At 44.2% G+C, this 24,528-nt stretch overlaps 1 protein-coding gene across 1 annotated transcript; it reads right to left on the reverse strand.

Moving 5' to 3' along the window:
* Nucleotides 1-10,201: 10,201 nt before the first annotated feature.
* Nucleotides 10,202-24,451, reverse strand: LOC147898264 (protein WEAK CHLOROPLAST MOVEMENT UNDER BLUE LIGHT 1-like). The gene is made up of 3 exons (XM_087378936.1): nt 23,817-24,451; nt 13,027-13,208; nt 10,202-12,610 (listed from the first exon to the last, which is right to left on the reverse strand). Exons 1-3 carry the CDS (start codon nt 24,277-24,279, stop codon nt 10,724-10,726), a joined length of 2,532 nt encoding a protein of 843 aa, XP_087235062.1. The 5' UTR covers nt 24,280-24,451; the 3' UTR covers nt 10,202-10,723.
* Between the last annotated feature and the right edge of the window lie 77 nt (nt 24,452-24,528).

The following is a 24,528-nucleotide window of genomic DNA, read 5'->3' on the forward strand; positions in this document are numbered from 1 at the left end:
GTCAACCGAGTGGTATGCATCCGAGTCTTGTTTGTCTGAGGAACTCTCATTGATCGGTACGGCTTCACTTTACAACTCATAAAACTCATTTCCTTGCAAGTCTTTGAGTTGAACTATCCTAGTTTTAAACACTTTAGCTAGCTAGTAATAGGGACCATTCCATCCCAAGTGGATTTTTTTTTTGAGAGGCCCCAACTTAGCATTGTAGAGTAACATGAGCATACCATTCTTCAAATGCTTAGGCATAATGCACCTATCATGCCATGCCTTTCTGTTGTGCTGTATCACCAACTATGACCAGGCTGCTCAGAGACGTAACTCATCCAAGTGGCTTAATTGATGCAATCACCCATTTATTGCTTCCAACTCATCCAAGTGATGCTCAGTAGCAATTTGAAGACTCGAAATAATAAATTCTAAGGGAACAACTGCTTCCAAGTCAAAGGCCATATGAAAGGGTGTAAGATTGGTAGTCACCTTGTAAGCAGTCCTAAAGGCCAATAGAGAAGAATGCAGTTTTGTATCCCATTCACCCTTAGCCAATTGCACTGTTTTGGTGAGGATAAGCTCAATTTTCTTGTTTCTTGACTGAGCTTTGCCATTCCCGTGAGGATAGTAAGTGGTGGAAACTATATACATGTTTTGGAATTCCTTCTTAAGAGACTGTACCACATCATTAAGGAAATGTGTACCTTGGTCACTAACCAGTTGCAAAGGGCATCCATATCTATAGGTGGTATTTCATCCATCAACTCGGCATACTCATGCTCACAATAATCCACTGCAAAGAGTTCAACAGCTGATAATTCCATAGTAACTCCTTGTGTATCCTCGGGTATAGGTATCCTGGGCAAACAATCAGCTCCTACATGGCTCTTGCCAAGTTTATGAATACTTTAAAGTTGAACTCCTGAAGTAGAAGCATCCAATGAATAAGACATCCTTTAATGAAAGTCTTGTTGATAAGATAGATCAAGGCTTGATGATCTATATAGAACATAAAAGAATTACCACAAGTAGATAATGTCTTAGTTTTTGCACACCAAATATCATTCCCAAAGCTTCTCGCTCGCTAGTACTATTATTCGACTTGGTAGGTGTCAATAATCGGCTGGCAGAATGACATGACCGAGTAGTATCATGACAGAATACCCTCGTAGCTGGGTTCAATGGAATACACTCTCTTGTCTACATCTTAGAAAGAACTTATCTAGGTAACCGAGATGATCTTTGTCTGAAGAATAAACACAAAAATCATCCAAGTAAATGGCAATGAACTTGGTGAGATAGTCTATGAAAGTTTCTACCATAAACTCTGAAAGGTTGACGGGGCGTTTCTCAATCCAAAAGGCATAACTCGAGTTGCATAAGCACCACATTCTATGATAAAGGTAGTCTTAGACTAATATTCTGGAGCCATGGTGATTTGATTATAGCCATTGTAACCATCCAATTTTGAGGATTCCCCTCTCTTGCTAATAAACTGCTAGGCATCTCCACTGCTAGAGATTTTCCTTTCAACTCCCTTGCAATTTTGGCTGCCAACTCCTTTTGAGCCTTCCAAATGGATGTCTTTACTTGAAACATCTATGTCTTCGGTGGTTCCCAGTAACCCTTTTGATTGAGTGCCCACTTGGGCATCAACTACATGTAGCAACTCAACTACAATTGCTCGGCATTTTGGATCCACTTCTTTCCTTTCCATGTTAGCCTTGAGAAATTTCAAATGTTTAGCCCAAATTGGACAATGAGAATGCAGATGATTCTCTCCACAATAGAAGCACTTAATCTTAGATGGATTGGTACCATTCTTACCTTTGTCCTTCTGCTCAGGTCGTGGTTACCGCTTGGTGGATAAGCATCCATCAACAATTGGTTTGTTGACACTTGGTGAATTTTACTATTGAGCCACCATCCTAATTCATCATGACCAAAATCGGTACAAGTATTGCAATACTTAGTCTTGCCGTATTCTTCCATGTGTCCACCTCTAGAGCAGTTGTTACACCAATTCTCATTGCTACCTGGTTTCCCACGAATGCCCAATTCTTTTAAGGCCTTCTTAGCCCAGAGTCTTTCTTTGCTAGCATATCCTCAGTGTCATTATCAACATCTTTCTTCTTTACCTTGTTCTTTTAGCCTTCACTCTTCTCTAAAGCAACATCTTAGTCTAGCAATTCTTCATAGGTTCTAGTCGAGTTGACTATCTCTGGCTTGTGCAAATTCATCTAGAACCGCACTCAATCAATTGATGAGAGCTCGCATTCTATGCACAAAGTCTTGAAGGGACTCTCCTTTATTCTTCTTTAGCTCACTTAGCTTCATCCTGACACCTTCTTTGTTGATTTCCTGCCTAAACCTTCACAAGAATGCTTCAGACATTGCATACTAATCAGGGAAACATCCAATTGGGAATTGATTTAACCATGTTTGGGAATTTTTAATTAAGGTACACAAAAAATAATCCATATACTCCTCATCTGTTGTTGCACCATTGATGCGGTAGACACGCAAGAAACTCTACAAGTGACTATAGGGATCTTCATCATCTGTGCCTTTGAAATTTTGAAATTTTTACCTTGATGTTGGAGTAGACTTAGACTTCTCTACTCCATAACCTGAGTGGGCAAGTCTTCTACCCAAAAGGACCAAGTCACTAGCCTTCATGTTAACCAATGAATAAAGTGAGATAACTGCTGGGAATCGTGGGCTACTACAAGCAATTCCTCCAAGTGACTCCAGACAAGTGGCATCATCTAGTGGTGTGCTTGAAGACCGACGTGTGGGATACACAAAGTATTTAGACTGCTACTCAGATACTTTTTGCTTTAGTTTATGGCTAACACATGCTCGAAAAGAAGACAAAGGTGTGTACGGTTAGGTGTGAAGAGTTCCTGAGCCAAACGAATTTGTTACATCTGACCATGAGAACTAGAGTAGCCTTAGAACTATAGTTCAACACCCAAAGGAGGCGGGAAGAAGGAGCAATTGTCCAATGGGAGTGACAACCATGCCAACAAGTGTAGGTCAAACTGTACCTCTAAGGCCTGAGGATAGTACCAACCGATTGAGGGAGATTCTAAAGCAACCTCACACACATGAAGGCGTTTATGACAAGTTTGGCTCTTGATGGTTCTACTCCTATTATTTCCCTTCTTGTATTGCCACCTCCTACTGGCTACTACTAATGGTGTTCTTCCCTTGTTCTTATTATTGCTATTGTGCATTATTTTCTATTGTTGTGTATCACACCACTACTATTCATGCTTTTACTACTACTTTAACTCCTACTAATACTCCTCTTATTATGCATTTTGTTTCTACTCCTCTTGCTCCTTCTAATATGCCTCTTTCTCCTCACACTGTGCCATTTTAATTTGTTCTGTTGCTCCTTATGCCTCAATGTGCAAGGTACACTCTTCCTACAATAGACTTGATGTGCTTGCATTGTCTATAACTATAGGTCTACCTACTTGTCTTGCTTTCTCTTTCTCCTCTCCCTTCTACTACGCAACTTACGGCCACCTTAATGGTTGTGCTTGTACAGTGACTACCACGTATTCCTCTTGTTTTAGGCCCACCTACTTGTTCTATTTTCTATAACTCGTTAATTACCAGAAAGAGTTCTAGCTAGCTCTACTAGCATTAAGTGACAACTAATTGTCACTCCTATTAGTTTGATTTTTAATCACCAATTGCTAGCAAGTAGTACTATTAACATTAAGGTATGCTAGTTATCATAGCTAGCCATAAGAGAGTGGTAATTAGCACTATTAGTACTAAGGGAGAACTTGCTAGTAGTGCGAGCACCAAATGATTTCTCATTAGTAGCACTGGTAGTAAGAGATTACCAGTTTGAACTACTAGCACTAAGGACTACTAGTAGTACTAGTACTACTAGTACTACTTTACTAAGGATTACTAGTACTAAGGGCTAGTAGTTAGTCTTGGTGCTAGCATAAATGACTATTGGCTAAGAATGCTCAAAGTACTAGCATTAGCACAAGCCTAATGTTGTAGTATTACAAGTAAGGGATTGTAGCTAGTAGTGCTAAGTAACAAGAGTATATCTGCTAATTAAATTTACTAGAACTCAAGGACTATTAGTTAGGAATAGTACTTAGTAGGTTTAGCAGGTAGCAATGACTTTAGTTAGTAGTGCTACTAAGTACTACTAGCACTCAATGACACTAACTAAGTGCTACTAGCACTCAATGACACTAGCTAATAGGGACTACTAGTTAGTAGTCCTAGTTAGCATTAGTATTACTAGTTAGTAGTTTTAGCACATAGTGACTACTACTTCTTAGTATAGCTAGCACTAGTACTTCTTAGTAGTCCTAGTTAGCATTAGTATTATTAGTTAGTGGTTTTAGCAAGTAGTGACTACTACTTCTTAGTATAGCTAGCGCTAGTACTTCTTAGTAGTCCTAGTTAGCATTAGTATTACTAGTTAGTGGTTTTAGCAAGTAGTGACCACCACTTCTTAGTATAGCTAGCGCTAGTACTTGTTAATAGGCACTTGGCAATACTAGGATTGATTCACTTGATTGATTCACTTGGCAATACTTATTACTAATAGGCACTTGGAAGTACTAGGATTGATTGCTAACTAGAAGTGCTAATACCAAGGGTCTACTAGTTTTAAATCATAGATAAGAGTACTAGCATTGGGAGACTTCTAGCACTGCTAGCTAGGATTACTAGTACTAGCTTGTATCTTTGTGTAACTACAAGTGTATAGATTTATGAAGGTACTAGTTAGAAATTTTGGTTGTATCTTTGTGTAAGGACAAGTGTATCACTTTATATACAGACATAGTGCTCTAAAATGAAGATAGATTATTATTTATTATTGGAAAATTTTGGCATGTATGCAATTGTGGGAAAACATTAGCCTTATGATCAAAAGCTTTATATATATATAACTCACATAGCTATTACTTTTCACCACGTTTTCAAACAAATCATCATTTTAGATCACCAACTAGTACCTTTATTACCAAACATGGTACAACGCCAATAAAATGCTACACCATTTATGAGAATGGACAATGAGGAGTGCCGATAAAGTTTCTGCAGTGGGACCTAAGAGAGTAGGAATGGATTGTTGCAGGGAACCAAGAGAAGAGCCTGCCTTTTTTTGCTTACATGGTCAGTAATGCTAGGAGGTTCCAGATCAGTTGTAGAAGTTGGAGACCTTCTAGGGCCCCTCATTACGAGAGTTATCAGGTTTTTGCTGATTTGCAGAGGGTCTTCCGGTGTAGGCTTTGGAGATCCCAAAGATATAGAAAGGTCACTCTATTTTTCTGGCTTTCTATTCATGGAGGGATTGCAGTGAACAGGTGGAGGTCTAGATTTGGGGCAGACCCCACTTGTCCTAGGTGCTCATCTGCTGATGAGTCGATTCATCATTGTTTATGGGACTGCAAGCATGCAAGAGCCATTTGGATGGGGATTGCCAGGGTCCTCAGTACTTTTGCTCCTCCTCATTTCTTCATGACGTGTGGATCAGTGGCTTGGCTCTCCCTATCAGGGCCTCAAATCTTCTATGAGTGGCAGGATGCCTCTTGGGCCATATCGATTCGACATCACCTAGTCGAGACTTGCTCTCTTGAGGATGTGCCTATCTCCAGCTATAGACCAGTACATACTGATGGGGATACAACTTGGGAGAAGAGTGGAGCAAAGCATCAAAAACTGCACTCGAGCGTTGCATGTGCGAAAGTTTTGGCTTACATTAGATTTCCCTAATGGAAAGATATCATCGTAATTATGCAATGGCAATGAACCTGGGGGCGACCAAATCAAGGAAGAGAGCTAGAATGGAACAACGCTTAAAGCACCGATTACTCTAGAGCTGGAATGGAACAGAGCTCGAATAGCAGAATGCCTCTAGAGATGAAACGGAAGAGAGTTGGATTGGGGGAGCTGGCCTAGAGGTGGTGTCGAGGTTGTGAGACCCACTCAAAGAGTGGACATAGTTAATAGAACCAAGGCCGCAAGGCAGTGGGCCAATTGTGGTTCACGCTTCCATCATAGATTGTGGCTCATATTTCCATAAATTGATTGCACTTCACCTTAGCCCGACTTTGTTGCTCATTTCTACCTGCGCATCTCCCGAAGCATCATGCGCTTCACTTTGTTTGCTGTTGGAAGCTTCAGTTGCCTTCTCCTGGCTCCCACACGGCAAGGTGGGTAATGCTCCTAGCTCTCCTTTGGGGGTGTGTGTGTGTGTGTTGTCTCTTCTCCCCCCCCTCTCCTTTGCACCTCCTTTGGGGAGACCTCCTTTGCACCTCCTTTGGGTGTGTGTGTGTGTGTGTGTGTTGTCTCTTCTCCCCCCCCCTCTCCCTCTCTCTCTCTCTCTCTCTCTCTCTCTCTCTCTCTCTCTCTCTCTCTCTCTCTCTCTCTCCTCTATCTCATTTGAATGCTAGTAGTCTCAGATGCATTGCTCCCGACTTCGAGGCTGTGGTCACCCTTTTATTTATTAATTATATATGTATACTCTCTCTCTCTCTCCTCTCTCTCCTTCGTGTGCTAGTAGTCCCAGATGCATTGCTCTTGGTGGCTCCGAGGTTGCGGTCGTGCTTTTATTAATTAATTATATATGTATACTCTCTCTCTCTCTTCCCTCTCTCTTCCCCCTCTTCTCTCTCTCTCTCTCTCTCTCTCTCTCTCTCTCTCTCTCTCTCTCTCTCTCTCTCTCTCTCTCTCTCTGTTCTCTATTCTCTCCCCCCCTCCCTCCCTCCCTCCTTCTCTCCCTCCCTCCCTCCCTCCCTCCATCTCTCTCTCTCTCTCTCTCTCTCTCTCTCTCTCTCTCTCTCTCTCTCTATATATATATATATATATATATATATATCTTCCCTCTCTCTTCCCCCTCTTCTATATATATATATAGAGAGAGAGAGAGAGGGGAAGCAGCAAAAACAACACTCGAGCATTACATGTGCGGAAGCTGGCTTACATTAGATTTCCCCAATGGTAAGATATCGTCCTGATTATGCGATGGCAATGAACCTCAGGGCAACCAAATCAAGAAAGAGAGCTAGAATGGAACAATGCTTGAAGCACCGATTACTCTAGAGTTGGAATGGAATAGAGCTGGAACTGAAGAATGCCTCTGGAACTGAAACAGAAGAACGCTACATTGTGGGGGTTGCCGTCGAGGTTGTGAGACCCACTCAGCGAGTGGACATAGTAAGCAAGACTAAGGCCGCGAGGCGATGTGCTGATTTTTGCTTATGCTTCCATAGATTGCTTGCACTTCCATCATAGATTGTGGCTCACATTTCCATGTATTGATTGCACTTCACCATAGCCCAACTTTGTTGCTCATTTCTAATCGCGCATCTCTCGAAGCATCATGTGCTTCGCTTTGTTTGCTATTGTAGCTTCAGCCGCCCTCTCACGGCTCCCACATCGCAAGGTGGGTAATGCACCTAGCTCCACTCAAATTGCCATGTGGAGCCCTCCTCTGCACCTCCTCTCTCTCTCTCTCTCTCTCTCTCTCTCTTTGTTCTCTCTCTCTCTCTCTCTCTCTCTCTCTCTCTCTCTCCCTCCCTCCCTCCCTCTCTCCCTCCCTCCCTCTCTCCCTCTCCCTCCCTCCCTCCCTCCCTCTCTCTCTCTCTCTCTCTCTCTCTCTCTCTCTCTCTCTCTCCCTGCCTCCCTCCCTCCTTCCCTCTCCCTCCCTCCCTCCCTCTCTCTCTCTCTCTCTCTCTCTCTCTCTTTCTCTCTCCGCCATGTGCTAGTGGTCCCTGACACATTAGTCTGAGGCTGCAGTCACGCTTTATTAATTAATTATAAATAAATATAAATTATATATGTATACTCTCTCTCTCTCTCTCTCTCTCTTTGTTATCTTCTCTCTCTCTCTCTCTCTCTCTCTTTGTTCTCTCTCTCTCTCTCTCTCTATTCTCTCTTCCCCCTCTGTCTCTATCTTTGTTCTCTCTCTCTCTCTCTCTCTCTCTCTCTCTCTCTCTCTCTCTCTCTCTCTTCCCCCTTTGTCTCTCTCTTTGTTCTCTCTCTCTCTCTCTCTCTCTCTTTGTTCTCCCCCCCCTCCCTCATATATCTCGTCCACATGCCAGTCGTCCAAGATGAACTGCTGCGAGGCTACTCCCGCTCTGCGTGCTAGTGGTCCCATTGCATGCTAACATGTGGCATGCATGACACATGGAGGCTACACCATTGCACCTCTGCTCCTGTGCCCACCTCGTGGCTCTCTCGTAGTTTGTGCCGGTCCTGCAAGCCCCTGGCACACTTGCTAAGTGCTGAAAGTTGAGCATTTACTCCTCCCCCCTCTCACATTTACTCTCTCTCTCTCTCTCTCTCTCTCTCTCTCTTTGCGTCACTACATGTCCACAGTGTCCAGACTGCTCGTGTCAGACTACTGCCCATGTTTTAGCAGACCCAGTCGAGTGTCGTTATGATCGTGACATGTGGTGATCGGATAGACGTTCGCATGGTGACATGTGCCCGACGGCACTTGTATTCACTCATTGACCAATGGCACTCAAACACATGGCCCAGCTACACGTCTTGCTAACAGTGCCATGTCCCATGTGGTGCATTCGCCCCACCCATGTGGCATTGGCCTAGCCCTATTTTTATTTGTAGTTTGCCCCGTGTAACTCTCCGCGTGGTGAACCATGTAGCCTCTACTTCACCGTGTGGCTGTCCTCCACTCCTCTTGATGGCCACCATGTGGCACGGGCCCGTCGAAGTAGTATGCCTCGCAGACTTGCCCATCGCCATACATTGCACCACGTGGCGAACCACCGTCTTGTAGCCTCTACCTCACTGCCACGGCTGTCCTCCTAATGCCGCCACGTGTGTTTTGGGTGCCCTAGCCTGTGCGCAGTGCTACTACTGCTCCAACGAACATGTGTGTAGCACCCTCCTAACCTCCGTCATCCGAACCATCTCCGAACCTCTGCCCTTCTCCCTCCAAACCTCCAAATAACTGCCACATAGGATAGGGCAACACGTGTCAGCCTCTTGTGCCTCTCACCCTCCTTAAGAAATAGTATAGATATAGAAGTATAGAAGATGATTAGTGCTAAATTTGAGTGCTATCAAAAGAGTATTAAACTTGTCTTATGCAAGTATGTATCAAATCAATAAATCTATGTATACTCTGTACACCCCTCTTCTCGCTACTATTTCGGTCCTTATTTTGTCCTTAAAACGTAAAGGACGGTGTAAGTACGTAAGAGTATATAAATATATTTTTTTTCATGAAAAAGACTTCTATTAATGGAAAAACCCACGTGAGCATGCTCAAAGTGGAAATATATCATGCTGTGCATGAGGAAACCCCCCTAAAATAGGGAACTGAAAACTCAGAATGAGGTGGAAAGAAACCAAGGTTGAGGCTGAATCTTGCTGTAGTCTCTAAGAAAAAGGGGGAACCCTTCCATTCCCTAAGGAATATTACCCTCTTGGCTGAGGCTGCCTGGGAAGAACCTTGCATGCTCGCCCAACTGGCCATCAGTCTGTGAACGATGTCAACCCAAATACTAGCTAGACTTGAGATCCATCTAAGGTCTCTGTGGATCTAGCCCTCCAAATATGCCAAGCAGTAATGGATGGAAACACGAATGTCATACAAAATATGGAAAGCCCATCTATTTCAATTGGAGGTTGACCATCTATAGTTCACTTTTGTTGTCCCATAACCAAGATTGAGTGAGCTAAGCCAAGCTGCTCCTAGGGTTGAAATTTTATTTCTTGAAACTAGAGATATTTCACCACCTTCAAACCCAACAGAGCGGGTCTCTTACCCGTCGTAGACGGGTCAAGCTACTCGTGATATCAAGACTACAATAACACTAATCACAACGTAAAGGTTACACTAAACACCATTATAGATTGCTTTTAACCTCTACATGTACAAAGTTTAGCAAACAAGAACTTTCGCCATATTTTGAGCAAACAAGAACTTTCGCCATATTTTGAAGTATTATTTTACCCATTGAAATAAAGGAGGCATGACATCAGCATAGTTGCGTAGCCCCTCTAGAGCACCAAGCACTACGTTCAATGCCAGATGCGCAAGGGCACAGTCTGCGTAGATATTGCATGCACACACTTTCCAACTTAGCAAAAAAATCTTGTAGATGTTCCCAAAATGTCAAGATGACCAATGGATATGAAGCTTCTCTGTAATTTAGACCGTTGAAGATAACAAGAACGACTCGTATGATAGAAATAAAATCCTCACCCATGAATTTACTCAAGAAACATTGCAACTTTGAAGAATCTTATAGTTTTTTCTTGTGAATACTATATAGTCACCATGATGAGTATACTATGAACAAGACTACATCGTCAGTATCAACAATCTACCAAAATCTTCCCTATTAATGACATAAAACCATAAATATAAGGCAAACATGTGATAACCGCCTTTGTTGTTGACTGGAAAATTGTTGCCATGATCTCATACTTACAATGTGAAAACTTGCAACATTGATGCTTTCTTGTTCTTAAACGTAACACAAGGCTTTTAAATCAAGTAAATACCATAACATCCTTGATCTTGCTAAACCCCACATCCGACGTAACAACACTGAACCCATATCTGCAAAAGGTTTTTGGCCAACTAGAGGTAGCTGGCAACACTGGGAACACCATATATACCAGACACTTCAAAAGTGCCTTGAAAAGATTCCATAGCGGTAAAAAAGAAAGGTTCATAGCTTCTGTCAATCACCAAAAAGCTGCATCACTTACTTGAAGGTCGGCTTTTCCGTCGCACAACAAAGGAGGCCACTCTGTTAAAAAATGTCTTTTTCTTGGTCTTTTCTTTTTCTTTGGCCAAATTTTGTAGAGGTAAGACCTTACGAGCTTTCTCGGGGGGGGGCACCTTGAGACTCAATACCTGAGCCAGAGAGTCTAAACCAACCACTGCCTTTTTGTCTGGAAAAGACTGAGGCACGCTTTTCTCTAGAATAATATCCTTGGTATCATCTTTTCCATTGCCGAAATTGGGTAGAGGACTTTTCCCAGGAAGAGGGCTGTTCACAGCTTTGCGCCGCTGCTCATGCTCTGCTCGCCATTTTCGAAGCTCCCCCTCAGCTGCCAATTTTGCTTCTTGGGCATCATCAGCTTTCTTCTGGGCCTTCAACATTTCATCCCTGGCTAACTCAGCCTCCTTGCTAGCCGCATCAAGTTTTGCTTGGGCCTCTTGCTGGCTGGCTCTAGCTGCTTCAACCTGTGCAAGCGCTGCTGCAACTTTCTTATTGGCAACATCTTCTGCTTCTTGTGCAGCCTGGTTTACCAGGCTGTACTCTTGAAGAGAGAGTGTCATCCCTGCCCCTCCCTCTGATTCTGACTCCATGTCAGCCGACTTTGTTTCCGACTCTGTAACAGCTTTGAACTCAGCCAAAGCCATCGCTTCAGAGGCCCGAGCTGCTTCTGATTCCCTCAGTGCGGCTTGTAACATACTAACTGCAGTACTTGTGGCAGCCTTAGCTTGTTCCATTTCATGCCTTGCCTTACGTACTTCTTCTCGTGACGCCTCTGCTGCTGCCTTGGCTTCATCTGCCTCAGATGCTGCTTGCTTTATTGCAGTTGGAAGGGTCTTCTTGGCATCTTTGGCCTTCGCTTCACCTGCTTGGGCTGACATAAGTGCTTCTCTAACCCTGCACAGCTCATCCTGCAAGGAAGCTAATGTTGCACATGCAGTCTGTTCTTTTTCATGGGTTCTCTCAAGCTCCGCCTGATCTCTTTCCACCTCTGACTTGAGCACCTGCACTGCTGAACCGAGAGAAGCTCCGTTCTCTGTGGCTTTGTTCAAATTTTCTTTCGCATCATCCAGTTCTTCTAGAACTCTTCCAAGAGCTTTCACGGCTTCCAATTCTACAGATTTGGCATGTTCCAATTCTAGCTTCACCTTTGCATATTTGTCCTTAGCTTCAGTTGCAGACAAGATTGCCTTTTCCTCAGCTGCCTTTAGTCCAGCAAGCTCTTCTTTCAGCTTGTCCACCATAGTGCTGGCCTCCTTGTAAGTTGATTCCAGCCCCTTTAGATCTGCTATATTTCCTTGAAAAACATCTGATGGATCCAAGGAATCATTCCTTACCTTTCCATGTAACTCAGCTTTGTGAGTTGATCTCAATTGTTCAATTTGTTCCTCTGCTTCAACAAGAGCAGCTTGGGCAGCAACCAAAGCTTCATTAACAAAAGCATGCTCTGCAGTCAGTTCCTCAACTCTTTTCAATACTGTATCCAGAGCAGTCTTAGCCTCATGAGATTCCATCAATGCTGCTCGCTTAGAATCTGTAAAAGAGACGAGTTCTGTTCTTGCCCTCTCAATCTCTCTCTTGACAATTTGCAACTCAGAAATGGCAGTCGCATGATTTTCCTTGGCAATGTTGACCTCCGCCACCTTTGACTGTTCAGTAGGCTCCACAGCCTGGGGAGAGACAACCTGGTGTTCCAAAATATCAGCGACCTCTGGTGTTTTGGTTAAGCCTTTATTCAGCCCCCTCATCTTCTCCAGCTCAAGAAGGATAGCTGCTGTAGAGGCCAACAATAAGGAGAGTTGTTCCTTGTCACTTGCAAGCTCTTCTTGGACCTTGTGAAGGTCAGATTCTACCACAGTTCGCCTCTGCTCATAATTACAGCAAGACAAACACATCAGAAAAACTCAAGTTCAACACCCAATAAATTATCGATGATAGTATGACACATTCTATTCTTTACCAAAATCAATTTAAACAGCTCCAAACCATGAGTGTACAATGCAAGGAGTGAACTGCTAGCATCCTGTGGCATCCCTACACATGTTATCACTACTCTAATAGATCCATTACTAGTAATCTGTCCTCGTGTCTTCAAAACCCATAAACAGGGGCATATAAGGAATAGAAGCTAGTTTACTTCTCGTGATCATAACATATATACGGACAAGCATGCTAAGTTCCTTAACTTCATAGAGAAATTATGGTAAACTTCCATTCCTGTACCATATTAGCTCCATTCATGTCAGCCCAAGCAGAAAAATTACACTGGCTTTCAGATTACCTCCATGCTAGGAGTTCGAAGATGAGGCTTCCAATCTACCCTTGCCCCAAAGAGACTGACAGCTTCTTTGACAGATTCGAATGGAGCTGCCGTATCTATCTCTGCCCTCCCATACCTTGGAGACACTGGCGGAGAAGGTACAGAGCCATTGGGTGGCAATGATGTCGTTCCCCTTGCTTCCTCTGAATATAACAATATGGTGTCAATAACAGATAGGAATTTAGCAGCACAAGTTAAACATACAAAACTGCTTAAAACCTGTGCCTATGCCTCCTTAGCAATTCATAGACGCAGAGAAGCTGAAATAACACCAGCCTAACGACCACATTTTAGCAAGGGCATTAACTTACACACCTCTCGAGACTAGTTTTCTAGACCTTTACAGAACATCTCCCTAAAAGGACTGAGGAGTACAGAGTAAAACATAGCAAGATGCTGCCATGCTCCAGGTGAGGTATTCCTGCTTTTTGGTTTGGGAAATGCCTTGGCCTTTGCCATCGACATTAATTTTCGAGTATGTCCTGTCATTTTTGTGTTTCTCATCTTCTAACTGTTTCCCTGCAGAAACTCCCTGGAACCTAGACAAAAACAGATAAGCCGATTCCCAGGAGTTTCATGATTACAAAATGCCTATTCTGCTGTTGTTCCCATTCAATCTAAAATTTTTTAGCCGATCCCATTGCACAGATTAAGATCCATTATGTCGTGATGTATGTTGAAACAATCCAAGCCTGCAACCATCAAGGCTTGCAACTCATAATCTTCCATCAGTGTAACAACTTCTCTCTTGTAGATATGTGGGATGTCCAACAACAGCAACTACCTCCCCCTTTAACCTCAAAAGTTTCAATTCTAGATTCTAGATTCATAATATCCCGTTGATCTGCAGATAATCACCAATGTACAAAGTTGAAGTGTTATGTCATTATAAATCGTTTTGGAAACTCGTACAAGCTCAATAAACGGTTGAGCCAGCTTGTGCTTTCAACTTGGTCCTTGTGGTATAGTACATGTTATGTCCATTAAGTCATCCACTTCAGCTCAAATGGCTATTTGTTTTGGAATTGTATAGCTTGACAGAAATTCCATGAATATTCAACTTCATGTCCCTTAAAAAATAACTCTCCAGAGATGTTAACATCACTTGGGTTTTCTTTTAACCACCCGACAAGTTCGACAGATATAGCGCTCTAGATATACAATGTTTCCCAAGGTACCATGTCACGATCTGTGACGTATTCCTTTCTCTATTTCTAGACTTATGGATGGTTTGATGAATGGACACTTGTGGAAGGGTATGCCCTTTCGACGGGACACTTCTTAATGAGGCACAACCCTTCACAAGAGACATTCCTATTGTAATGTACCCTCTCATCAAGGGTCACACCCTTCACAAGGGGTACACACCTTACCTTTTCATGTGTGACTCTTCACTCTCTATATAAGAGAGGCCCAATTGTATGGATGACACACCATCCACCCTACAGATATTCAAGCAATACAATTATTCCTTTTCTCTGCTATCTCAGTCTCCTTTCTGTTCCTTAGCACATTTCTAAATATAGTAAATCTAGGATTTCTTACAGTGGTATCAAAGCAAAATTCGCTCCTGCCTGTAGGAAATGCCCCCCACCTTCTAGCGTTGATCTGATACATCTTTTCCGCTAGAAGGACATCCGTGCACATTGTGCATGGAAGAGATGGAGAGGATGAGCGTAAAATTTTTAAACGCCTACCCGGCCTAAAGTCATCCTGGCCTCTCCATCTCCCTCACATCACAAGTTGATGTGAATGGACACGACAAAAACCGTGTCTTTTCAGGTGCTTGGGCTGTCCCAAAACCAAGGGACGCACCTTTTCCACCATGGGGGACACCTTTTGGTGACGAGTCTCGACTCCTCACTCATGGGACATACCCCATCGTGGACAAAAGGACATACCTATTCATGCAGGGTCACACCCCTTTTAACAATAGGGACATATCCCCTCATGAACAGGTGCACCTATTCCAAGGGTCACACCCCTTCGAATAGGCACACCTTCTAGGCCCCAAGTACCTACAAAAGGGTACCTAGAGGGGTAAAAAAGGGAAAAAAATAAACCCATCCCCTACCCCTGGGTTTACCCTAGCTACCTAGGGTTAACTAAACCCCCCATTTAATTTTTGAGGCAACTAACCCATTAGGCAGCCCAACGAAAAGTCGCCCCTTCTCCAACGAAAACCTGCTACGTACGGAATTTTCTGGCAGCCTGCGCAGCACCTGCGTCAGCCCGTACGGATTTCCGTACCACCTGCGTCAGCCCGTACGGCCAGCCATCAGTCTGCCGTACAGCCTGCGCAAGCCTCGCCGTACAGCCTGCGCAACCTGCCGTACCATCTGCGCAACCTGGCCGTACAGCCCTGCACAAGCCTCGCCATTCTTCCTGCACAGTCTGCGCTGTACCTCCCGCCAGCCTGCCGTACAGTCCGTACCATCTGCGCAAGCCTGCCGTACAGATTTCCTTCCCTGCAGCCAGCCGTTGCTTCTGACCGTACACAGCCTGCGCACGCCCTGCAGCCTTGCCCCTGCCGTACAAACCTGTGCAAGACCTGCAACCTGCCACAGCCTGCGCCATTCTGTACGACCAGCCTGCACACAACTCCTTGGCTTCGCCAGCCCCCCCCCCCCCTCCTGCGCAGTCCTTGACCTGCCAGGTTCCTTCGCTCCTGCCTTTTCCTGCGCAGTCCAGCCCGCAGCCCCTTGTTTCGCCATTTATTGGGTCCTGCCAAATCAGCACCAGTTGCAGCTCTTTGCGCGATGAAGACAGCCTGTTGACAGCCCGGACCAGACAAGTATCGAGCGCTCCTCGCAAACCATTGCACCATGGATCTCCAGACACCAACTTGCAGCCTTCTTCTACGCAATAACTTGGCAGATTAAAGTATTGCTAGGTGGAGTCTTTCCAATCTGCTTTTTAAGGATTCTCTTTAACAAATTACAGCAAATGAAAGAATCCACATTAAAGCATGGAAACCCCTGGTAATTCACCCGGCATTTCAAGGACACCTCAGGCATCAGCTACCACACAATATCGTGTTCAAATTGCACAGCCAGCCCATTTCGGAGCCTTTGCATCTTGGGTCTTCTGTGTCACGTGCCCTCCTAGTGACTTGGACCACATCCTCTACCTTCTGCGTGAGGCACCTCAGTTACATTATTTCCTCAGCACAGTACCGGTTGTGTTCCACGAGACACGATATCCGGAACACGATATTCCTCAAGAGTTTGCTGTTCATTTTTGGAGAGAATTTTACCCCTCACCTTCGGCATCTCCAGGGTACTCTCCACCTCCTTCAGCTCCCAGATATCCTCCTCTACAAGTTGTACCTTCTCCAAGTCAGTATTTACACTCTGAAGGCACTCCTCCTCGATATCCTCCACTTCCGACAGCAGCTCTTTACCCCTTTTCAGATCCGTGGACTCTGCTACCTACCCCTGTCCTATCACGAGCAGTAACACCACTTTCAGAATCTCCAGTGTTACCTCAGACAGGACCTCCCTTACCAGATTTCCACGGGTGGTTCCATCCTGCTTCGCCTGCCCCCTCCAACATGAGCAACCTCAGGGAGCAGCCCGAACCCTCTTCCAGGAATGGTACAAACTAGAGCGCAAGTTCGCGCTTTTCTCACAGGGATCTCCGACATGTCGCACCGCTCGCGTGAAGCCTCTCCAGAGATTAAAGAATCAAGTCCCAAAAAGACCCCTGAAGTCAACATACAAGGCGAATCACTATTGCAACTTCAAATATCTCAGCTTCAGGACAGCATCTCCGACTTGGTTCAGAAAGTTCAACAACTTCTAGATTCTCGAAGCCCTGCACATACAGAGGATGACGTGACGCAACCAGACGACGATGCGGACTCTTTCCCACTAGAGGTAGAAAACACTGAACTACGTGCCCTCTACCGATTACTTCAAGCTTCCAAAACTAAAAGACTTGACGTCAAACTTCCGGAAGCCTACACTGGTCAACGCAATCGCCGAACAGTTGACCAATGGCTCGCTAAAATGCGCATGTATTTTGACACTGTTGACCTCACTGAAGGCAAAAAGATCGCCTTGGCAACCTCCCTCCTAAAGGATACAGCATTTCTATGGTGGCAAAGACGCTTAAAGGACGGAAAAAGTGTGTTAACATGGGAACGTTTTGAACACGTGCTCCGTAAGCAGTTTGTACCTGCCAATGCGGACTTCCAAGCACGTTCAAAACTCCGACAGTTGGAGCAAACGGGTTCCCTGTCTTCCTACATCTCTCAGTTCACCACATTGGTGCTGGAAATTGATGGTTTAACTGAGGATGATCGCCTTCATGCTTTCATCTCAGGCCTAAATCCCTCGTTACGCATTGATGTTCTTAAAGCAAACATCACCACCACAGATGGCCCTATTGCTTACGCAGAGCGCATTACGGATTTCCTAAACACAGGGAAGCAGAGTGCTAATCGCACACAGAACTCTACTATGGCCAAAGGTACTCGCCCTCAAGATAACACCAGGTTTCGAAAAAACTTCGGTAATCAAGGTCAGCGACACTCTCAAGATCCCCAGAAGCCTCAGAAATCATTTGTTGGATTCCAACAGAAGCACCCCTCCAAGGATCGCGCTTCTTCTTCTTCACAAAGTCATTACCGACATCCCCAACATAAAGGTGCGGCTACTGACAAGAAGAACAGCTCCAGCACAAAAGGACTTTGTACCATCTGTACAGGCGACCATAGATGGTTCGATTGTCCCAAGCGACCAAAGCAAAATTCTAATATGGAACCTAGCACTTCCCAAAAAGCAGATGCTACCTCAGCACAAGACAAGAAAGGCAAAGCTCTTCGAATGGCGAATACCATCCACCTGAGCCTTGCTAGCAACCCCGAACCTTCCCTGGCTACTCAAGTACTTTGTGTTCAAGGATCGATTCGTGGAACAACGGTCACCATCCTCATCGACAGTGGCTGTTCTCATAATTTCCTAGCCAGTTCTGTGGTCGATAAACTTCGGTTGACCACCAATCCTAGTCTCATGGACTATCAGATTGAACTCGCAAATGGAACTACTTTCTTGTGCAACACCAGGATCAAAAACTTGTCTTTTCGCATCCAACATTATACGGACAAGTTGAACTTCGACATTCTCGGTACGATGTCATACTGGGACAACAATGGCTCTACGACTATGATCCATCAATCAGTTTTCGCAGCCATACTATCCAATTTGTCCACCAGGGAAAACTTATTGAGCTAACTGGTTCTAGGGATTCTCCTTCAACCCCAGTTGCCTCTGCCCTACAAGTAAAGAAGTGGTTTCGTAAACGCCAAGTAAAGACTTCACTTCTGTTGGTTACGGCAGTCGAGGAGACACCAACAAAGGATCCTCCTGAATACCTCAATCAACCTTTTTTCCAGCCTTACCTGGATATTTTTCCACAGGAATTGCCAAAGCAGTTACCACCTCGACGACCAGTGGATCACCCAATCGAACTTATTCCCGACAGGAATCCACCGTCGAAACCTCCTTATCGGGTTTCTTACACTCAAAATGAAGAAATCCAAAGACAGGTCACTGAACTATTCAACAAAGGTCACATTCGGCCCAGTCGCAGCCCTTTCGGATCTCCTGTACTACTTGTGGAAAAAAAGAATAAGTCAATGCGCCTCTACATCGACTACCGAGCCCTCAACAAGCTCACTATCAAAAACAAGTATCCATTGCCTCACATCGATGACCTCTTCGATCAACTTCTACACGCAACACAATTCTCCAAGATTGATCTTCGTTCAGGTTATCATCAAATTCGCATACGAGAAGGCGATGAGTACAAGACAGCTTTTCGAACAAAGTATGGACACTATGAATGTTTGGTCATGTCTTTTGGGTTAAACAATGCCCCGGCCACATTCATGACATTAATGAACGACATCTTCAGGCCTTTCCTCGATAAGTTCGTCATCGTTTACCTCGATGACATCCTCGTTTTCAGCAAATCCTTACATGAGCACAAACAACATCTTCACCAAGTTTTTGAAGTTCTCCACACAAATTCTCTCTACATTAACATTGAGAAGAGTGAGTTCTTCAAGACCCAACTTGAATATTTGGGACATGTTATTTCAGCTCAAGGTATCTCTGTGGATCCCAAGAAGGTCGAGGTAATCCGAAATTGGCCTACTCCTAAGAATGTTCATGATGTCCGCTCTTTTCTCGGATTGGCAAAATTCTACCATACAAAGGTCTATCAGTTTTTCCGAAATCGCAGCTCCTATGTCCGAATTATTGAAAAGCACAGCAATTTTTCAGTGGCTTCCTGAAACAGAGTATAGTTTCCAACAACTCAAGCAAGCACTCACTACCACACCAGTTATGGCTATTGCTGACCCAAACCTTCCGTTTGAGGTCATGACCGACGCTTCCGACATCGCTACTGGAGCAGTCTTGATGCAAGAAGGCAGAGTTATTGCTTTTGACAGCCATAAACATTCTGATATCCAAACCCGATATCCGGTCTATGATAAGGAGTTTCTTGCTGTTGTACATGCTTATCGCTCTTGGAAACATTATCTCATGGGTGCCGACTCTGTGGTCAAAACAGACCATCACTCTTTAAAGTACATCTTTACTCAGCCAGTCATGAACGCTCGACAAGCACGCTGGGTTGAGTTTTTGGCCAACTTTCACATGACCATTGAGTACATACCAGGACTACGCAATGTAGTTGCAGATGCTCTCAGCAGGTTACCTCTAGCATCAGCCATGGTAATCTCTACATTATCTGTGGATGTTCTGAATTCATTCAAAGGAAAGTATTTCAATGATAAAGACTTCAGCACCGCAGTACAGGTTCTTTCAAAAGATCAACCTTCGACTTCCGAACAGAAGATTTTCTCATCCTATTCTTATACGGACGACCTTCTGTATTATCAAGATCGCGTCTGTGTACCACATGACAAGGATGTTCGACGTCTTTTGTTAAAAGAGCATCATGTAGTTCCTTATGCTGCCCATCCAGGCATCAATAAGACTTATCGGTTACTCAGTGCAACATACTACTGGCCTCAGATGAAAAGCGATGTCATCAAAATGGTTACATCTTGCTTATCATGTCAACAAATGAAAGCAAGTCGACGACTTCCAACAGGACTTCTTCAGCCTCTTCCAGTTCCAACTGAAAGGTGGGAAAGTATTTCCATGGATTTCATTACAACACTACCACGATCTTCCTGAGGTAACACTCAGATTATGGTAATTGTTGATCGCTTGTCCAAAATGGCACACTTTGTTGCTTGCAAAAGCAGTGCACAGGCCCCGGACATAGCCAAACTTTTTATACAACACATCTTCCGACACCATGGATTACCCAAGAATATCATATCCGACAGAGATCCTAAGTTTACCAATCACTTTTGGATTTCACTGTTCGAATCTTTGGGTACTACTCTACTGTTCAGTTCAGCCTACCACCCAGAATCAGATGGCCAGACTGAAAGAGTCAACCAAGTTCTGGAAGAAATGCTTCGACATTATGTTCAGTCACGCCTCGCAGCCTGGGAAGAGTATCTACCACTCCTTGAGTTTGCTTATAATAACTCTTTCCATAGTGCCATCAGCATGACTCCATTCCAAGCAGCTTATGGACACACTCCGATTGTACCAACGAATTTTGTACTTCAACATCGAGTGGCCCTAGCTGATCAACTGGTTCAAGAAATGCAAGACATTCTACTGCAACTCAGGGATCATATGCGAAAAGCGCAAGAGCGGTATCAACGGTCTACCAACAAACATAGACGTCACCTGGAATTTGACACTGGTGACATGGTGCTATTATTTGTAGCCCCACATCGCTATAAGACGGTTAAGTCTGTGTTTCCTAAGTTGCGACCAAGATACTATGGACCTTTCCGGATCGTCAAGAAAAATTCACCTTTAAGTTACAAATTGGAATTACCACCATCATGGGGTAAAATCCATCCAACATTTCATATTTCTTGGCTAAAGACGTACATTCCAGGCGATGAAGCAGTTCCTCCCGCAGGTGATTATGTCCTAGAAATCGAAGACAATTATGTTCTCCTTATTCCTGAGCGTATTCTGGACCATCGACAGCGAGAGACTCGACATCGACTTATCATGGAATTCCTTGTTCTTTGGCGAGATCTGGACGACTCCGACGCTACTTGGCAGTCTGATGAAGACTTACAGCAGTATTTTCAGAATCTACCATGATATTTTCTACATCAGTTTATTATCTCCACCAGGGTCTTCTTTTGAGTGGGAGGGGATGTCACAATCTGTGACGTATTCCTTTCTCTATTTCTAGACTTATGGATGGTTTGATGAATGGACACTTGTGGAAGGGTATGCCCTTTCGACGGGACACTTGCCCTTTCGACACGGGACACTTCTTAATGAGGCACAACCCTTCACAAGAGACATTCTAATGAAGAGACATTCCTATTGTAATGTACCCTCTCATCAAGGGTCACACCCTTCTCAAGGGGTACACACCTCTTCATGCACATACCCTTTGGAGTACACACCTTTTCATGTGTGACTCTTCACTCTCTATATAAGAGAGGCCCAATTGTATGGATGACACAACATCCACCCTACAGATATTCAAGCAATACAATTATTCCTTGTTCTCTACTATCTCAGTCTCCTTTCTGTTCCTTAGCACATTTCTAAATATAGTAAATCTAGGATTTCTTACATACCAAGGTTCAAGGAGTGTCATGGCAATTACATTGAAGATGCTTCTATAAATTCCAGTTGTCTGGTATACAAACGGCTTAATTTCAGTCAACAAGCTCTGTTCAAAAATACGCATACTCAGCCCCATCCTTTGTTTTACCACTTCAACTACCAGACGGCTTAATTTCAGTCAACAAGCTCTGTTCAAAAATATGCATAATCCGCCCCATCCTTTGTTTTACCACTTCAACTACCAGACAAACAATTATGTCACCTCAATATCTATGTTCAATATTATCTAACAGATCATGAGTCAGTCCCATGGAACGTGGTAATGCCCTCGCATCTTCAACTAGTTAAGCCCTAAATACTAATTCATCCAATTTGTTGTTATCCAGCATTCTACTTTCAACATATCGGAAACATAATGACCACCGTCAGTCGTAAGCTTGAAAGGTTTCTTGGATCCATGTTAGCAAAAATAATAAGTAATGCCTCAAATTCCATATGGGCAGCCAACTTATTCCCTTCGAACTTGGCTGACTTGCATGCTCCATCGGATTGTATTCACCAAGAGCTTCCCAGAATTATATCATACATATGGCAGATCCATGCAAACCATGCATATCATACATATGGCAGATCCATGCAAGCCATGCTATCATACATATGGCAGATCCCTTGGAACTTGGCTGACTTGCATGCTCCATCTGATAGTATTCACCAAATTATATCATACATATGGCAGATCCATGCAAAACGTGCTAAATACTTGCAGGCTAGATCTCTCTAGAATTTTTAAGATTTTTACTCGACAAGCAAAATATACATTAAATAACGGTTGAGCTCATTTGGCTTGAAAAGATACATTAAATAACGGTCAGTCATTGTAGGTGTAGTACATATTGTGTCCATGAAGTTATCATTTTGGAATCGTATCGCTTGAAAAGAAACTCCATGAATATACTTCTCCACTTCCGTTAGGAAATAAATGGAGACGTTAACATCACTTGGGCTTCCTTAAGATCCCTTTTTAAGAATATTATCATACTTATGGCAGATCCCATGCATCTCATTCTAAAGCTAGATCTCTCTGGAATTTCTAAAAATATTTATAGGACACTTGTCCCCCATTCGTAATCATGTCCTTTCTACGGATGAGAACTTTAGACGCCTTTCGCCTCTATATATTGCAACTTGAGTATGGATGGGCCTTCTTTTGGGAAGACCTCCAGTTACTCACTCTCCAAAGCTAATCTACCTAGTTTGTCGTAATGAAAGCCTCTAGTCAAGAAATGAGAGCTCTAGAAGCCTTTTACATCGACATATTGGGACTTTGAGGCATGGCAAGGCGAGAAAGCTGCCATCAGTGCTGGCTCTCCAAAGCTCTTTTACGTACTTTGTTGTAACCACTGAGTGAAACATTTCCCTGTCAGAAAATCCCCCCCATAACTCATCCAATACCATTCAAGTTGAGTGAGGCCCAAGGGGACAACCTGGGACTTTGCAGCAGACTGGAGCAGTTTCTATTATTCCCATACATCACTCCTGGAAAATCATTCCAAGCATCGTTTGGGAATTTGAAACAGATACACTCCAAACTCTAGGCTCTCTACACTAGATCAGAAAGCAGGTCGTCACAGTGTCGCTTCATTTGCACAAAACGAGATTCTTTCCTGTTGCCCAAGTAAAAAATGGGCTCAAGAACCTCGTGGACGTTTTGTCTTCTGACGTCATTTAGAGGGAGAATTACGAGTAAACATACCGGCATCGAGGAGGAATGACGTACCGACCTCAACCTATCAACCAGTATACTTGAAAATCATAAAGCTGAAGCCCGGTAAGATCCAAAACCCTACCGGAATTAGTGTACACTTAGATTACTTTTTGGAGAGGTGAAGTGGTTACTTTAAGCTGGAACAGTCGTTAAAATAATAAAACAGTACAGACGGAAGCCACATCGTAACCACGGGCTCGCGGCTACTGCTTACGCAGCCAAACCCACCTGTAGCTTCAATCTCTGGCTCTGTCTAGGTACTCACTTATAGTAAAAAGAATTGTATATACCTGCGAGCGAATTCATGGTCTCCGCCACTGGCGGAATTTCTGACAGGCTAGCCGGCTCGTCCGTGATCGGTGGAGGTTCTATTTCCGCTACAAGGTGCGTTGACGAGCCCCGTAAAGCCTGGTCTTCCGACGCAACCTTCGCTTGAGCATCGACCATCCCCGGACCAGCTGCACCGAGGTCCATCAACGACGATTCAGCGGCGCTTGGCAGGGCAAGGTGCTGCTCTTCTGTCTGCTGCCCCGCCGATGACGAGGGAGTCCCGTGCTGCGGAATGGGCTGCTCGTCAGCGGATTCAACCATCCTGGGACTACCTGTCTGGGGCGCCATCTCAGGAGCAATCTCAGCGTGCAGCCCGAGTGGCAAGGCTATTACCTGCTGGGGAGTCTGCGGGGGGGGAGAATGCAGGGAAGGAGGCTCGATCGGGTGCTGAAGAGCTGCGATGGAAGCAGGTGCTAGAGCCATGGAGGTGTCATGAGTGAGCAAGCAATTGGGCGGCAAAGAGCAAGCAATTGGTGGATGAGGGAGGAGTGGAAGATGGATTTGAGCGAGGAGAGGATGAAGGAGGGCAGCTGGAGAGAGCAGGAAGGGGAGACTTTGCAGGGAAGAAGAGCAAAAATACACACAATTCAACTGGTTTTTGAGGCCGATATTGCTCCTGGGAAAGAGAGAGAAAATATTTAGTTTGTTTCCTCGAGTCTAGAGAGAGAGTGT

This window comes from Dipteris shenzhenensis, chromosome 9 (genome assembly GCF_047967505.1).
Source record: "Dipteris shenzhenensis isolate YYH24624 ecotype China chromosome 9, Dip_SZ_1.0, whole genome shotgun sequence".
Classification (NCBI taxonomy): Eukaryota; Viridiplantae; Streptophyta; class Polypodiopsida; order Gleicheniales; family Dipteridaceae; genus Dipteris; species Dipteris shenzhenensis.